The sequence below is a fragment of the Chiloscyllium plagiosum genome, unplaced genomic scaffold (genome assembly GCF_037043375.1).
Source record: "Chiloscyllium plagiosum isolate Xiang-an unplaced genomic scaffold, Cpla_swu_hap1 HiC_scaffold_26, whole genome shotgun sequence".
Classification (NCBI taxonomy): domain Eukaryota; kingdom Metazoa; phylum Chordata; class Chondrichthyes; order Orectolobiformes; family Hemiscylliidae; genus Chiloscyllium; species Chiloscyllium plagiosum.
This window is the reverse complement of record NW_028270164.1, coordinates 35,344,813-35,362,885: the sequence shown is the minus strand read 5'-3', so window position 1 is coordinate 35,362,885 and position 18,073 is coordinate 35,344,813. Positions and strand designations below refer to the sequence as shown.

At 38.9% G+C, this 18,073-nt stretch overlaps 1 protein-coding gene across 3 annotated transcripts in view; it reads left to right on the top strand.

Annotated features, from left to right (window-relative positions):
- lgr6 (leucine-rich repeat containing G protein-coupled receptor 6) overlaps positions 1–18,073 on the top strand; it is a 257,272-nt gene that overhangs the window by 208,791 nt on the left and 30,408 nt on the right. For all 3 annotated transcript variants that reach the window (XM_043716816.2, XM_087973621.1, XM_087973620.1), the window contains exons 7-8: positions 16,622–16,690; positions 17,868–17,939. In XM_043716816.2, coding sequence (XP_043572751.1) covers positions 16,622–16,690; positions 17,868–17,939 — 141 coding nt within the window. The remainder of the gene's footprint in view (positions 1–16,621; positions 16,691–17,867; positions 17,940–18,073) is intronic.

Below are 18,073 nucleotides of genomic sequence, written 5' to 3'. Positions count from 1 at the left end.
CGTTACTTCAAAGAGACATTGATGCATTCAACAGGGTTCTGGACAGATGCTAAAGTATGAATAGATACAGATTTTAATGTGTTTTCATTGGAGAAGCCTAAGAAGGGAGATGATCCCAATCTTTAAAATACCAAAAGGTAAAGATAATGTTTATTTAGTTTGAACTTTGAATGAAGAAGTAAACTCAAATGTAGCTGAAGGTAAAAACAAAATGAAAATTTGCTTTCACACAACTTAATAGGTAAGTGGAATGGATTCACATAAAGATGTCAATGTAATGTTGATTAATTCCTTTAAAAGAAGGAAATTGGACACAGTTGGTTGGACATTGCCTTTCATCTTCTGGATATGTGTAGTTGGTTAAAAGCCTCCTCTGTCAACTGTCTTTAAGCTTTTGATTCATTCATTCATTCATGGGATGTGTACAGTGCTGGCAAGGCCAGTATTTATTGTCTATCTCCTCCACTAAACATCACATGGACGTCTCTCCTCACTGCCTCCAATCTATTCCCTGACGTCACTCCACATCACTGCTTTGACAAGTGCTGCTGGCAACACTCTGTGCCTGTGAAGATCTATCTGTGGATCACCATTAATGGTATAGCAGCTCAAAGATCAGATATTCCTTGGCTGTAAACCGCTTGAAGCATCAGTAGTTCAGCAATTGAATGGAAGTAATTCCTAAGGCTCAATTTCTTCTGGGCCTGATTCATATCCATTGCAGTGTGTGGATAATTAGAGATTTAGAACTTTCTGTTATTGACAAATTAAATATCATAAGTAAAAGTAATGACAGTAAAAATAACACTGACTATACGTTTGCCATTCATAGCAGTAGAAAACTTCAGTAAATAGATCTGCTGGTTGCTTAGTCAAAGTCTGAAAGAACAGAACTTGAGTAATGTTACTGTTAGTTCTTTGAAATACACATTGTTGATTATTGTCTTCTCAATATTTTGTTGCTTATTAATCTCAGTAAAGACAGAGATTGTGATTAGAAATGGAAAGGCAAATTTGTGATGGAATAAAGTGAATGGTATATCAGCAATAACTTGGAAGAAACTTGTGGTTTTACTGTTTTGGCAGCATTGAAAATTACATGTTAAAATATTTTATTATAATTGGAAATGTGGTTATAAAGAGCCCAGTTCAGTTAATCTCCTCTTAGGTTGGGATAACTTTGAATATATAATGATAAAAGTTCCAGACAGACGTGAATGCTCTTGCACAATGTTAACACTTGATAAAAACAATAAGCTTGTCTTTGATCTCAGCAACAGTCTTTTAAATTATTTGGCTGATCCTATTTAATTATCTGTTCAAATGAGAACTGACAAGCACCGATATTTCTGTTTTGTTTAAATGATCTGAAAATGAAGAGGGAAATTTGTTTTGAGCAAGTAGGAATTAATGATTCCATTTAACTTGCGAAGTGCATCATTTCTTTTTCTTTTCAAAATTATTTTCAAAATGGTATTTCTTTAGGTTAGCAGGCTCCAAAGGAGTTACCAGAAAAATTGAGGATTCCTAAGGGCAATTTCTCCATGCATGGACCCTTCCATCTAATTAGAGAATTTAAGAGATTCCACTGAACTTAAATACATAGTAACTTAGAAAAAGTTGGGCTATTAAATACAAAGGAGAAAGTGAGGTCTGCAGATGCTGGAGATCAGAGATGGAAATGTGTTGCTGGAAAAGCACAGCAGGTCAGGCAGCATCTAGGGAACAGGAGAATCGACGTTTCGGGCATTAGTCCTTCTTCAGGAATGAGGAAAGTTGGTCCAGCAGGCTAAGATAAAAGATAGGGAGGAGGGACTTGGGGGAGGGGTGTCGGAAATGTGATAGGTGGAAAGAGGTCAAGGTGAGGGTGATAGGTCAGACTGGGGTGGGGGCGGAGAGGTCGAGAAGAAGATTGCAGGTTAGGAAGGCGGTGCTGAAGTTGATGGATTTGACTGAGACAGGCTGGGGGGAGGGGAAATGAGGAAACTGGTGAAATCCGAGTTCATCCCTTGTGGTTGGAGGGTTCCTAGCCGGAAGATGAGGCGTTCTTCCTCCAACCGTCGTTTCGCTGTGGTCTGATGATGGAGGAGTCCAAAGACCTGCATATCCTTGGTGGAGTGGGAGGGGGAATTGAAATGTTGAGCTACAGGATGGTTGGGTTGGTTGGTCCGGGTGTCCCAGAGGTGTTCCCTGAAACGCTCCGCAAGTAGGCGGCCCGTCTCCCCAATATAGAGGAGGCCACATCGGGTGCAAAGGATGCCACAGATTCACCTGTACCTCCACACATATCATCTATTGGCCACAGATTCACCTGTACCTCCACACATATCATCTATTGGCCACAGATTCACCTGTACCTCCACACATATCATCTATTGGCCACAGATTCACCTGTACCTCCACACATATCGTCTATTGGACCACTCCCTCCGTGACTCCCTCGTCAGATCCACACCCCCCACCAACCCAACCTCCACTCCCGGCACCTTCCCCTGCAACCGCAGGAGGTGCAAGACTTGCGCCCTAACCTCCCCCCTCACCTCCCTCCAAGGCCCCAAAGGAAACTTCCATATCCGCCACAGATTCACCTGTACCTCCACACATATCATCTATTGCATCCTTTGCACCCGATGTGGCCTCCTCTATATTGGGGAGACGGGCCGCCTACTTGCGGAGCGTTTCAGAGAACACCTCTGGGACACCCAGACCAACCAACCCAACCACCCTGTAGCTCAACATTTCAATTCCCCCTCCCACTCCACCAAGGATATGCAGGTCTTTGGACTCCTCCATCGTCAGACCACAGCGAAACGACGGTTGGAGGAAGAACGCCTCATCTTCCGGCTAGGAACCCTCCAACCACAAGGGATGAACTCGGATTTCACCAGTTTCCTCATTTCCCCTCCCCCCAGCCTGTCTCAGTCAAATCCATCAACTTCAGCACCGCCTTCCTAACCTGCAATCTTCTTCCCGACCTCTCCGTCCCCACCCCAGTCTGACCTATCACCCTCACCTTGACCTCTTTCCACCTATCACATTTCCGACGCCCCTCCCCCAAGTCCCTCCTCCCTATCTTTTATCTTAGCCTGCTGGACCAACTTTCCTCATTCCTGAAGAAGGGCTAATGCCCGAAACGTCGATTCTCCTGTTCCCTAGATGCTGCCTGACCTGCTGCGCTTTTCCAGCAACACATTTCCATCTCTATTAAATACAAAGCCAGACTTCACTGACCCCAACACGCCTTCATCATCAGGATGCAACTCCCATTTCCAACTCTTCACCCTCTCTCCTTTTCCACTGCTCCATAGCTGACCCTATTTTGCCCTGCTCCAGGCCAGACCTTCCTTCGTTCTAGGGATGGATCTCCCTTCCCCTGTTCCGGAATTTGTGATCAATCATCACATTGATTACCTGCTCCTCACCTAAACCTCTTCACATTCCATGATCTAATTCTCCTTTGCTACTAAGGATCGAGGTCAGGAGGGGGATGGGTGGGGGTAGGGGTTGTCTGCAGCAGTCCCTCTAATTTTCTTCCTGGTTGCATGGGTCTCCAAGACTTGCTCCGCTTCTGGAACTCGTGAATGCCACAATGGGCATGCTGACACCAATCACTGTACTGTGTTCAAAACCTTGTAGCCACATAGCTTCAAGTGAACATAGATTGTCTATCCCCTCATAAAATTAACCTCTAAGGATACTGCAATAAAAATAACCTTTGTTCTATCACCAACTAGTTGTTTTATGACCATCAATGCCTTCCTTACATACAGCCTCCATTTTATTCAGATGTCTTTGGATTGCAATAACTGGTCAATTTACAACATATTACTTAAAGGATGTAATACATCAGGAATTTCAAGAAGTAAGCCACAATTATGGTTTATTTCCTGTTCCTCTCCACTGAAACTTCAAAGCCAAATAGGCTTTGAGTATGTGGAAAGCAAAAATATTTTTCACAACTGTTGATTGACCTGCGGCATATTTCCAGCTTTACTTATTTGTGTCAAAGCAGACAGCATGTATTTTGAATCTTTTTTTTATTTCAAATTTGATTCAACTCCCATATCTTCCCCATCAACAAAGCTTTACACAAAATTTCTAGGACCCTGAATCTCCTGTTCCTCTTCACTGAAACTTCAAACAGAATAAAATTTGCAACCTATCCTGCAATAAAACCCCATCCTCCATTAGGCATCATGGGGAGTTCATTTCTATGTATAGTGGTTGAGGCAGAAACTTATCAAACATTCATGATTATATTAGGTTGGTGGGCCAAAAAAAAACAGTTTGAGAGATACAGGCAAAAGGAACAGGGTGGGTAAGTCTGATTAGACTTATTTGCTCACATAGAGGGTAAGCATCAACTCGAGCTGATTGGGCCAAATGGCCTGTTTCGATTTTATATGTTTCTTAGATTCCTCCATAGGTTCCAATTATTTGTTCTTGGTGACCTCCATTGACCTCCCATCTTAAGGCATTGAATTGAAAATCATTGTAGTCAATTACAAATGCTCCTTCGTCTATCTCTGTGACCAGATCTAACCCAATGTCACAGCTTTTATTCTGTGCTGTTCTGTTTCAAGCCTATTTGTCCTAGTTTTTTAGTTATTCATTCATGAGATGAGGGTGTCACTGACTAGGCCAGCATTTATTGCCCATTCCTTAATTGCTCAAAGGGCATTTAAGAGTTGCCCACATTGCTGTAAGTCTGGAGTCACATGGAGGCAAGATCAGGTAAGGATGGCAGTTTCCTTCCATAAAGGACATAAATGAACCAGATGGTTTTTTTCCAAAAATTGACAATGGATTCATAGTCATCATTAGACTCAAAATCCCCGATTTTATTGAATTCAAATTCCACCATCTACCATCAAATCAAGGTTCCCAGAACATTGCCTGACTCTCTGGATTGACTACCCGTAATAAAGCCATCAGGCTGCCACCTCTCCTTATGGTTCTTTTCATTAATCTGTTCCATGGTGCATTCTGGTGCCAGGGAACAGTAATTCTCACCTTGATTCTCCAGGGAGATCAAGTGTACTTTGCACTGCTATTCCCGAACATAGAGCTCATTGCCCAAACTTAAATTGATTAGTACTTTTTTCTAAATTTTGAAGATCTGTATCACATAGGTCTCCCTGCAAACTCTGTTTTTCTTCAGCATAGAGAAATTTAGTTGCTTGAATTTTTGCATGTTAGTTGCTTGAAGCCTGGAGTCACCCCGATCACCTTTCTCTGAACAGTTGCTGGTGGGTATCCATCTCCTTCTTGCGATTGGATGCAAGTGTTTGCACACAATAGGTGCAATGTAAATCTGCCCCCACAAACCACTGCCAGGACATGGGCTGAGAGCTGTGCTATGCATAGAATTAGGAAGAAAAGTCAAATTCGGACTGACTGTTACCTCCCAGAAATTAAGTCAAAATGACCTTATTGCCCAGGGGCCAACTGAGACTTTTAAGTGGCCAACTAATGATCTCTTAAGGACTCCCTCAACCACTGGTATTCTACCAGTGATGAGGGAACAGCACACCATGTGGGACAGAGAATAAAACTTGACAGCTTTTCTGCCAATGTGTGTTGGGGAGACCCTCTTGTTCAGGTACTCCATGGCCACACCTGCTCAAGGAGTACCATCACTAACAACCTCATCCCATATAACTTAAATCTTAGAGACTTTACTTGTAAAGCTTATCTCTGATGGTATCTACCACCATCTCAATTAAAGGTGGCAAAATCAAGCCAAAACTTCCAGTGTCATTTTCTGGGTGACAAGCTGAATATGCAGTCAGGTAATTTTCCCTTTACTGAGAAACTTATCTTTGCATACTTAATAAGTCAGTATCTTTTTGGCAAAGCAAGCAATGTTTTCATGCAATGATCTAAGCATGCTTTTCTTATATTAAATAAATCAAGTACTTACTTGATGGTTTACAGACCTTAGAACATGTCAAATTCCAAACGAGTCTTTGACCAGAATTCCTATATGATTTTAGATCTTTCACTGTTGCCTTTCTTAATCCACAATTAAATTTATAAAAAAAACCCATTGATGTTATGTACTAGATCTGGCACGACTTTTAGCACAATAACGTCAACAACAAAAAAAGCAGATGATAAATTACAATACGTTTAATGCCTTGCCATTTTTCTTCATGATGATCAAAGGTATGTGGATATGTTTCAGCTGTTGATGTGCCAGTAGTTACAATGGATAGTTAGCCCAAATATGTGGAAAATTACTTGTAGGAGAATGGAAAATGAATTTTAAAATCTCAGATATAACCAGTGTTCTAAACATTTTGTAATAGGCTGGGTAGATGAATTGTGCACAAATACTTTGAAACGGAAATACAGAGCTGCAGCATGTTTCTTTCATACCTAGGGGGAAAAAAACATATCTTTGGAAAAGCAAAAATAGAAGCAGTTCAAATATGAAAATAAACTCACTCCTTCTTGTTGAGAAGTAAGGTAGGATTCTGGCACCATCATTTGTAATCATCTATAATTATAAGCACAGAACCCTTGATTAAAATACTGTTATAAAATTAAAAGATGGAAACAAACTACAGGAGCACTCAATAATTGCTGATTAAGGGTGAAAAATAAAGAACAGACTGCAAAGGAAGCATTAATGACTGTGAAAGCCCTTTATGTACTAGGGACTTGGGTAACTGTGAGATTTGGTGAGGATGATTACAAAAGTTCTTAAATTGCCTGGTCCTCTCAATGACTACTAAATAATGGTTCTGTCATCAAAAACTCTAGCCTATTAAAGACTGCTGTTATTATACAGATCTTAATCCTTTCCAGTAAAGCCAGCAGACACAACTGTTCTTAAGAATGTCACATCTTTTGAAAATGTCCAAGTTACCACGTGAGAAAACCTTTATATGGATAACTCAACTCTGTCATGATCGAAGAAAATGTTTCTGACCTTGGCAGCAATTGTAGAGCTCTACATCATGGCAGTTTTAAAAAGCTGCATCTTGTGAAGTTGCATTCTTGTTTTACATCTGTCTCAAAATTTTAAAAAATGTTTGAAGAAGTCTACTACATCATTGAGTCATTTTTAAGACATGACTTGGTACAGTGCATTTAGTTTTAAGTTCTGGGTGATGTCAGATGAGTTCTGCAAAAAGGAATCTCGTATATCCCAGCTTAAGAATTTATTGGAGTCCCAAGTTTTGCATTAGTTTGTAGTCAAAAGCAATTACATTAGCACAGTAATAGTGCATAACAGTCAGAGCCCGATAATTGAGGGATAAACCCTTCACCTACTAGCTGAAAATTTCAAAATGCATGTTGGCAGTGAGTTATTTGGCTTGACTTCACATGTCTTTCACATTTATTGATATGTTCTGGCAGTGGCTGAGGTACATGGGATTCTTGCTGCAATTTATAGAAACTAGCAACTCGGTTCCTCAAAAAACATGATAAATGCCTGGCCCAATCTGAAGATGCCGTAAAGTAATGTTTGTCTCCCTCTCTATGACTAGTCTGTGTATAAAAGCGCTTTCCCCTTGTGTTACACTTGCATGTCATGTCTCACTCCTAATTTGCTACGCTAGTTTGATTCCCTAATAAAATTAGCAGATTGATTTTAACATATTGGTCAAATGATGCACCAGTTGAGTGAGGGTATAAAGTGCTGGCCTGGAGACAATATTAGTAGCTGCTGTACTTGATGCTTCCTAAATAACTTCTACTGTCCTTGTAAAGAAATGAGGAATGGATCTGAGGAGAATGAACTCTATAGTACTTGAAATGTATATCCTTAATTTGAGTGCCCTCTTTTGCCCAGGCATGGGAGAATGGATATCCCTGAAGTGTGTGGGTCCTTCATTGTTGTCCAAATTTTATGCCAAGCATGTCAAGAATCTACAGCAGTACAGCTGTAAGAACAGTTGTTCCCATGGGAATCCAAGGATGCTGGCACATGTTCCACATAAGATTGACACCTTTCCTGGACAGCTCCATAGATTACGTTAAAAGACCTTTTCAGACTCTTCCTAAGCCTTTGCAGTGCGTTTTCCCCAGAGCTAACATTTGGCATTTGACACCACTTCCCACACCTGGGGGCAGGCTAGGAATTAGGTGGATATCCATTTAATTGGACATAAGTCATGGGATGGAGGGCCTGTTGTGTTCATGACTCATCCTATTTAAAACTGAGATACTGAATATCTCAGTTATTGTGAGGCCAATTAAAGCTCTTAATTATTCAATTAAAACCATTTCAGGACCTCATGTTGTTGTCATGGGTTGAAGATGGTGGTGGTGGTGCTGATGGGGAATGGGTGTGGTTTCCTCTCGTAGCTAAATTTTCCACCATATCCTTGGGAAGGTGTAGAAACAAATCAGGCAAAATTTCTGCCTTCACATCACTATCAAAAGACCCACCAAAAGTGTGTCTGCTTGACATTGTTTTATCGGGTGATTTCAAAATAGTCTGAACTATAACATTCACCTTCAGTCAAATAGTCTGCAAATATTCATTATCCGGACTCTTGGTACATTTGTGACATTTTGGAAAATTCCCGTGTTCATGTACCAGCAGGTCAGAACTGTGAGGAAGAATTGTTTTAAAACAATTCCTTGCCAATTTTAAATCTGAGCATTGGTGGGTAGTGTGATTATGGGTGCTGTGATGATCTCACCAAGGGCCTCAAGTCATTTTTATGGTTAGCTCTTGTTTGAGTATGCAGGGCAGGTTGGTGGAGCAGAACTTGTACTTATTGTGGTGACGAGCGAGACAGAACCTGGCAGCTGTGAAAGAGGGCTGAACCAAAAGTAAGGATTTATGGTGGGGGGATTGTCAGGCAATCATATAGAGTGGGAGAACAGAGGGCTGTCAGCAAGCAGATAGATTTCTGTGGCATTAAGAGATGCATTATTCCAAATGAAAAGTACTATTCTCCCGATAGACTATTCTATTCATTAGTGCCAATGGGAAATGCACAGGCGGGGCTCTTGCTTATAGCTACCTGAAAATTATACCGTTGTCCTATGTTTCCTTGTAATCCCTCTTTGAATGTGAGTGCTGAGCCACTGTTTTGAAGATCCATGATGAAATAGTGGCAGTGAAAAATAGGTGGTAAATTGAATTGTAATTTTTCGAGTGCTGCGATCACATTCCCATTTGGCTGAGGTAGTTAAAAAACTATCTTATTGGCTTAAATGTACACATAGGCGTATAAATAGTGTGAAATACCTATCAAATCATTATCAATTCACCATTTGTTTTGTCTGTTATCTTTAACAGACTGACATTTCTGTGGAGTTAAATTATTTAAGAGTTAACCCTGCTTTTAATGAATACCAAGCTATATATTGTAACTTTGTACATGGCTCTATAAATTCAGATATAAATCACACCTTAGACTTTGTATGACCAGAGTCACTAAATATGTACAATAAAGAATTCAAAGTAACTGGCACTAACTTTCAACTATGACTCACCTCTGTTGCAATAGGATTATCATACTAGTAGTGAATTTGGCAAATACGACAAAATGTTGTTAAAAGCATCTGTTGTCCAATGTGTACGACTCTATCTATGGCAAATACTGCACCACTAAGAGATTAAAAAAAGTTTAGAGTACTGATTTTTAAATAAAAGCTTTGATGTTTCAGTGATTATGGCCGATAATTACATATCTGAATGATTAGGATTTAAAACAATGAAATAATGGATTCATTGAAAACAATGCACCAATGTAGTGCTTGCACCATCATTCTCACTATTGTAAACTTCAGCTAATTTACCCAGAGATATAAATTGTTCTGCAAGCATTTTTACTCCAAGAGAAAGCTAGCTATTTAAAGCCATTGCAGGCAAAAATCAATATGCGTAGCCCAAGGGTAGCGTCAACTTTTGTCTCTTTCTTGATAGCCTGAAAGGCTATTTAATTATTAAATTTGATAGTCCAGGGAAAATATATGTAACTTGAGGCATACTATTAAAAACATGCACTCTGCTGTCATCAGAATAATATCACACCTGAGAGTTAAACAATTTCGGTCTGATAATGAAATATTTGCAGTGGTGTCACATTTCATCATATAAATGCATTAAGACACTCAGAAGTCAAAACCTTGTGAGATAAACACTAGGAAGATGAGTGTAATTATGGGCACTGTACATTGAAAACTGTAGCCCAGCCTCTCATCCAGTATGAATGTTGAATTTCCATTTGAATTGATTTTCTTGCAAATTGTCTTGATGAGGGCAAGGCAAAAAGTTTTGACAGATGCATTGTTATTTCAGCAATATTGAAGTTCTATACAAACAAATAACTGTTTAAACCCACCGTTATTGTGCAACTCCATGCACAGGAGAATGCAACAATGTCTCCCATCTGATATCTAGCAAACCCACTACATCTTTAAGGACTGGATGGATTCCCTTTATAGATATATGTCTAGTTGTGAAAGTGTATGATGTATTTAAAACTCATCCAGTATTGGTTATTTTGCATATCTACAGGAATTGAAGACCATCATTCCATTGCACAACTAGAATACCAGACATCTCTGAGAAAGAGTTTTCTGAAATACCCAAATGTTCAAACATTTTCCACTCCACTCCAAACTCCCATGTCAATGTATTAAGACTATCCAGAATTCTGCTGCCCATTTTTTATAAGACTGAAAGCCTGGCTAGTCCATCGGCTAACTACATCGGATCTCAGTTTGCTGATGTGCTTATAGAATTGCTTGATATATTAAACCATTAATTGGAAGTCATTGATTAGCTGGTTAACACAAATCTATATGCAAGTAACTTAGAAATTTGAAATGAATCAACTAGAAACTATTTGGGTGGCTGAATTGTAAATTACATCACTGACATTGAAAATCTACTTTTGCCAGCCAACACAATACTTGGAAATTTTCTAATCTTTACAGAGATATTGTTAAATTCCACATTTTCCTTCTGGTTTGTAAATCGCTATTTTGACATTAGTTTGTGTTCCATGCTAAAAATAAATGTTATTGTGTCTTTAGAACATTTGCAGCGAGGAGAGTATTGTTTTATGTAAAACAAAATGAGAAGAGAGCAGCATTCAATTGTTGGATACTCTACCATTACAGAAAGTTGTTTAACTGAACAAATATCTTATCACATATCCTGTTCAATATGCTTATCATTTCCTATGCAAAATCCTTAGAGCACATCCTGTGAGATTTGGTACAAGCAATTATAAGCCGTTAGATCAATAGTAGCAGAGATTAAGAGCCTACATTTGAAGATTGTTCTGAGCATCAAAGGAGAAATGCCCAGGTTATAGGTAGGACAAATATTGGATGCTTGTGATAAGGGGACGGCTATAATTGTAATCAGATTGGCAAAAGCAGCCTGGATGAAGAGTTCATAGAATGCATTTGAAATAATCTCTTAGAGCAACATGTTCTAGATTTGACCAGAGAGCAGGTTATATCAGACTTGACATTGTGTAGTTTGACAAGAATAATTAATGATCTCATTTTTAAAAAAAAGACATCCCTGGGTAGCAGCAACAACAATATTATTGAATTTTACATTCAGTTGCAAGGGAGAGGAAAGGTATGCAAATGTGAGTGGCAGCTGAGATGATTGGTTGAGAATGATAAATAGGTCAAACAAGAGGAAGAAATTAGAGCACAAGAGAAAGCTAGTTAGACATGTAAAAACAGAAAACAAGACTTTCTACAGGTTTTAAAAGGAAAAAAAAAGTGAATGTTTATCCTCCAGAGAATGAGAATGGTGAGTTAATGGCAAATAAATGACAAACAAAATAAATAAATACTCTGCTTTTGTTTTCATTATTGAGGAATCAAAATTCATTCCAATAATAGTTATTAAATCAGGAGGTAGGAGGGAGAGAGGAACATAATTAAAATGAGGAAGAGTCAGCATTATTTTGTCAAAAAGAATCATGTTTAAAAAATTCACTCAAGTTCTTTGAAGTAATAACATGTGTGGATAAAGGAGAGCCTGTAGACTTATTGTAATTGAATTTTCAGAAGGCATTTGATATGATAATTTGTCAAAGTCTATTATGGAATATAAAAACTCTGTAGTGCACAAGGTAACACATTAGTATGGATAGATGACTGGCTGGCAGCTGGAAGTAAAAAGCACGCATAGTGGGGTCTTTGATTGGCAGGATGTAACAAGTACAGTCATAGAGTCATAGAGAGGTACAGCGTGGAAACAGATCCTTCCGTCCGACTCGCCTATGCCGACCAGATATCCTAACCTAAACTAGTCCCATTTGCCAGCACTTGGCTTATATTCTTCCAAACCCTTCCTATTCATACATCCATTCAGATGTCTTTTAAATGCTGTAATTGTACCAGCCTCCACCACTTCCTCTGGCAGCTCATTCCATAATGCACAACCCTCTGCGTGAAAAAGTTGCCCCTTATTTCCCTATTATATCTTTCCCCTCTCACACTAAACCTATGCCCTGTAGTTCTGGACTCCCCCAACCCAGGGAAAAGACCTTATCTGTTTATCCTATCCATGTCCCTCATGATTTTATAAATCTCTATAAGGTCACCCCAACGCTCCAGGAAAAGTAGCCCCAGCCTATAGTCATGCAGGGCTGTGTTTGGACATCCTCAATTTACACAATGGCTCAGATGAAGGGAAAAAAGGCATAGCAGCAAAATTCACAAGGGGAACCAAGGCAACTAGGAAAATGTGTTGTGAGGAAGATATAAAGAATTACATGAGCGGTTGAGTGAATGGGCAAAAATCTGGCAGACAATGTGGAAATCTATAACGTTGATAACTTTGACAGGAAAAATAAAAGAGCATAGTAATACTTAAATGGAGAAGGTCTGGGGAATTCTGATGTGCAGAGGGATATGGATAATCTAGGGCATGAATCACAAAATGTTTATATGCAGGTACAGATAATCAAGTGGGCTGAATTGGATGTTACCCTTTATCACAAGAAAACCTGACACAAAAGTAAAGGATGTTAATACTGCAGTTATAGAGGGCACTGGTGAGACCATATTCGGAATACTTTGTGCAGTTTTGGTCTCCTTTTAAAGGAAAGATCAAAATGCATTGAAGGCAGTTTAAAGGAGGTTTACTAAGTTGCTATCTGGAAAGAATGCATTGTCTATAAGAGAGGCTGGGCAGGCTGGAATTCCGAAAGAAGAGGGTGAATTATTAAACTGCATAGGATCCAAGATGGATTTGACAGGGTGGATGTGGAAAGGATGTTTCCCCTTGTGAATGAGTCTAAATTTAGAAGGCATTGCTTCTAAATTAGGCCTCACACTTTTCGGGCAGAGAGAAGGTTTTATTCTGTCAGTATTCTCTGCCTCAGAAGGTGGCGGCGGCAGGATCGTTGAGTAAATTAGTGTGAGAATTAATGCAATGAGTCTGAAATTCATTTGAAAACTTTCAACACACTACAGGGTGGGCTCGTAAGTAACCCACAAGTGTTGGCAATACATCAGGGAAAATTGTGGAATGATCATTGCTGTTGCATAGTTGACATATCAGGACATGATTAAAGAGATTTCCCATATTATATTTCCTTTTTCATAGTTTAGAAGATATGTCTGGTTAAAAATGAGGCTCCAAGGGCGAGATTTCCCTCTAATGGTCTCCTGCACTTGTCTTCAATCCCCTTGAGCAACCTCTCTGTGCGACAATCACCCCACAAGAAGAGTATAAATGTTACTTATCTTCTCACCACTGGATCCCCTAATGAGTAGGCCTCAACCACCAATCTTTAGGATCCAGAAATTGCCGGCTGTTGATGGTAAACCCATGGTAAACTAATGGAGAAAGTGAAGTCACATAGTGTGCAGCATGTTGTAGCTAGGTGGATAAAGAACTGGTTGAGCAACAGGAGACAGAGAGTAGTAGTTGAAGTGAGTTTCTCGAAATGGAGAAAGGTAACCAGTGGTGTTCAACAGGGATCAGTGCTGGGACCACTTTTGTTTGTGATATACATAAATGATCTGGAAGAAGGCACTGTTGGTATGATGAGCAAGTTTGCAGATGGCACGAAGATTGGTGGAGTAGCAGAAAGAATAAGGGACTGTCAGAGAATACAGGTGAATATAGATAGACTGGCAGAGCAGTAGCAGATGGAGTTCAATCCAGGCAAATGTGAGGTGATACATTTTGGGAAGCCTAATTCTAGAGCAAATCATACAGTAAATGGAAGAGCTTAGGGAAAAGTTGATGGGCAGAGAGATCCGGGAGCGCAGGTCCATTGTACCCTGAAGGTTGCTGCACAGGTGGATAGAGTGGTCAAGAAGGCACATGGTATGCTTGCTTTCATCGGACGAGGTCATGTTAAAATTGTACAAGACATTGGTTCGGCCACATTTAGAATACTGTGTACAGTTCTGGTCGCCACATTACCAAAAGGATGTGCACACTTTGGAGAGGGTGCAGAGAAGGTTTACAAGGATATTGCCTGATATGGAAGGTGCTAGCTATGAAGAGAGGTTGAGTAGGTTAGGATTGTTTTCATTAGGAAAAAGGAGATTGAGGGGGCCCTGATTGTGGTCTACAAAATCATGAAGGGTATAGACAGGGTAGAGAGATAAGCTTTTTCCCAGGGTGAAGGATTCAATAACGAGAGGTCACGCTTTCAAGGTGAGAGGTGAAAAATTTAAAGGGGATACACACGGCAAGTACTTTACACAGAGGGTGGTAGGTGCCTGGAACACGTTGCCAGCAGAGGTAGTAGAGGCAGGCACGGTTGATTCATTTAAGATGCATCTGGACAGATGCATGAGTAGGTAGGGAGCAGAGGGATACAGATGTTTAGGAATTGGGCAACAGGTTTAGACATTGGATTTGGATTGGCTCAGGCTTAGAGAGCTGAAGGACCTGTTCCTGGGCTGTAAATTTTCTTTGTTCTTTGTTTTTTGTTCTGACGACCCAGGATGCCATTGTCCAGGCCTCTGCCTACACCAAGAAACCCAACCAAGTTCACCTGCCAGCGCTCAATGGGCTAGTTGGGATACAATTGAGCGAACATTCTCATCAATGGGGATGGCAACCTAATTGACACCTAACACACTTGCCCCCACATTTCCTGTAAAATGTCAGAAAAGTGCACACGTAGTTTCTTTCTCGATTTCCCAACTCAGTAACCATGTGCAAATAATAAGAAGTACATGACTGGGCTCTGATGAAATAATTCATGATGCTCAGGCTTTGATTTTAAGCAAGATTACTCACAACCTACCCCTAAAGCCAGAGAACTTTGTTATCCTCTAATTCTAATTTATAAACTGGATCAACACCCAGCTTCCAGCTCTGATCAACAGACTGTGCCCCAACTTGGCACAATCAATATGGCCTTCTTGCATTGGGTAGAATGCAATGTTAGTGCACTTTTGAATGTCACAGGTTGCCAGCAGGAGTCAGCCCAGCAATATTCAAATAAGGCCTTGCAGGGTTTTTGGCTGATTCTCCACAAACTCCCCAGCACCCATATTGGAGCTTAATGCCAAGACATGCACAGGAGAAGTAGATATTGAAATTAGAAATTGGAGAGCACAGGGCATTCGATCAATAATATCCTAGCATGAGTTAATGCCTTCATGAAACAAGGGAAGAATCAATGCTGGTGAAGCAGGGGAGCATTAGAGAGTAGGAAGAAAATGGTGAATTATAGATAAATGCATTTAAACAATTGCACAGTCTTATTAGTTGCTATTTTTTCAAATGCTTTTGAAAATCTTGATTGAACAAAAAATTTGAATAATTCTAGTAAAATAATGTTTTATTAATTGGGAGTTTATTTTAATAAAATTTGCAGTAGCACAATTAATTCCTAAAATGTTCTTTCTCCGTAAACATTATTTCATGTCTTTGTTGTGCTGTTTTGTTGCAAAATGGTAACTATTGACATGTTTCTGCAAAATCAAGCCACCTTTTAAAACTCCATGTTGAAAAGATTCTGTCAATTCTCTGGGGTTCAATGCACAAAGAACTTTAGTTCTAGTCGATTATCATTCCCCATTTACATTTGATAATTACCTTGCTGAGTTCTAGTCAAAAAGGTTACAACTATACAATCTGACATTACTAACAATGTATATGCAAGTCCTATTTTTATTGTTATTTTAATTCTGATCGTTTAATTTAAATGCATTGAGGCTTTTGTAACATGGTACAGGGAGAATTTTTATACAAAAGGCTAATAATATTGCTTCATATCATATTAACTTTAAATTTGTTGTCAGAAAGTGTTATAACAGAGGAAATCTTGAGTTTCACAACCTTGGGATTATAAAATGGTGACACTGTAATGTTTAATGTTGAAAATAATGTATTATCTACAAAAATTTATATTCCATAAAAAATTGAATAAATTAGTTGAAACAATGAGATGACGCACAATTTTGGGGGTGACTTATGGTGCTGTAAAGACAATGTGTCTTACCTGCTTTATCATCATGCTACCCTGTGTGATGTCTCCTGCATAACAATTAGGGCATGTTGCACAACTGAATTGGCAGTACACTATTCAATAGTACACATCACTGCTGTTCTGTTATATCAGTTCAAAAAAGTTCATAAAATGCAACGATGACACCTAACAAAATGTTACTAATAACATTTTTCTTTTGTTAATTTTACCAGAGACTTGAATTATAATGACCTGGAAGAATTTCCTGTTGCTATCAGAACTCTAAGTAAGCTTCAAGAACTGTGAGTATCACCTTATTAACAAAAAAGAAAACAGTTATATATAGAATTCATTGTGAAAGCCATCAGTAGTTGTACCATGGAAGAGAACATACATCTGGTCTGCGTAATATTCCTGAAAACAGCAAGACAGCTTGTACATTTTCCAAAAAAAGTGTTTTGAAAGTATGCAAGTTCCAATTCCAACCACAGTGACCATGCATTGTATAAAGTAGCAGAGAACACTTGCTGAATTTGAGGCTGTTACCTCAAAGAAGTTAAAGATGGCATTTGTAACCTAATCTATCTTAAATCGCAATAAGGTTCAGTTGGAGCTGTGGAAATGACTGCTAGATAAAATGACAGTATTTCAAAAGATGCTTCACAACACGAAACAATGTTCAATTCTTTAGCTTGCACTGTCTGTTTCTCCATCTCTCTTTTTTTAAAATCCTGATTAAACCTAATAATTGAAAAGAAGTACAAAAAGATTTCCTCAGTATGTTATGTGTATTAACTTAAGCTGTAAATCCATTTATAAAGAATAGATTTACATATTGAAGGCAGGTAGCTTTAATGCTTCATTTTTTTAGAGAATATGTATTCATATAAATCAAAATCTTTTCTACAAAATCTATCATTGACAAAAGCGATTAACAGCTTGGTAACAATTTTCTGGGGTCAAAAAACAGTGGGTTCAACCTTGGCACCAGACTGTTTTAGGCAGGCCCTGGGGGAATTTTGGACTATTGAGGGTGCCATCATTGAGAACAGACATGAAAAAGGTTCTGCTTCCCTATCCCAGTAGTTCAGGGTGGTTAATTTACCAAGGCATGATTCAAAGAATCCAAGTTTTTTTTTGATACCCAGTCCAAAATTCCTCCAACAACCAATCCCACCAAAAAGAGGTTAATTGATAAATCATGTTATAGCTATTTGTGAGGTCTTGCTGTAAACAACAACAGTCACTTCATTCCAAGTAATTAATTGAATGTACTGTGTTTTGAAACATATTAAATCCAAGTTTCTGTTTATAGGAAATGAATTAGACTCTTGGAAAAGAATTGCAAATTCAGGAAAATATGTCAAAATTTAAAGCTCTTCTTTTAAAAGGAAAGCAACAATTGGAATGTATTGTAATAACTTTCACATTGAACTTGACTGTTTTAACTAACTGGATGATTTTTGATGTGTGTTGTAGGGGCTTCCATAACAACAATATCAAAGCAATTCCAGAAAAGGCTTTTGTTGGAAATCCTCTGCTTCAAACAATGTAAGATTAATTGCTGTCATCTTATATATCCCTTGTTACTTTACTCTCTTTCAATGTGTGTGTTTGGTATATCTTTGACAATGCTAAGCAGTCAAACTTAGCCTTGATTATTATTGTTTATCAATGAAGTTCAA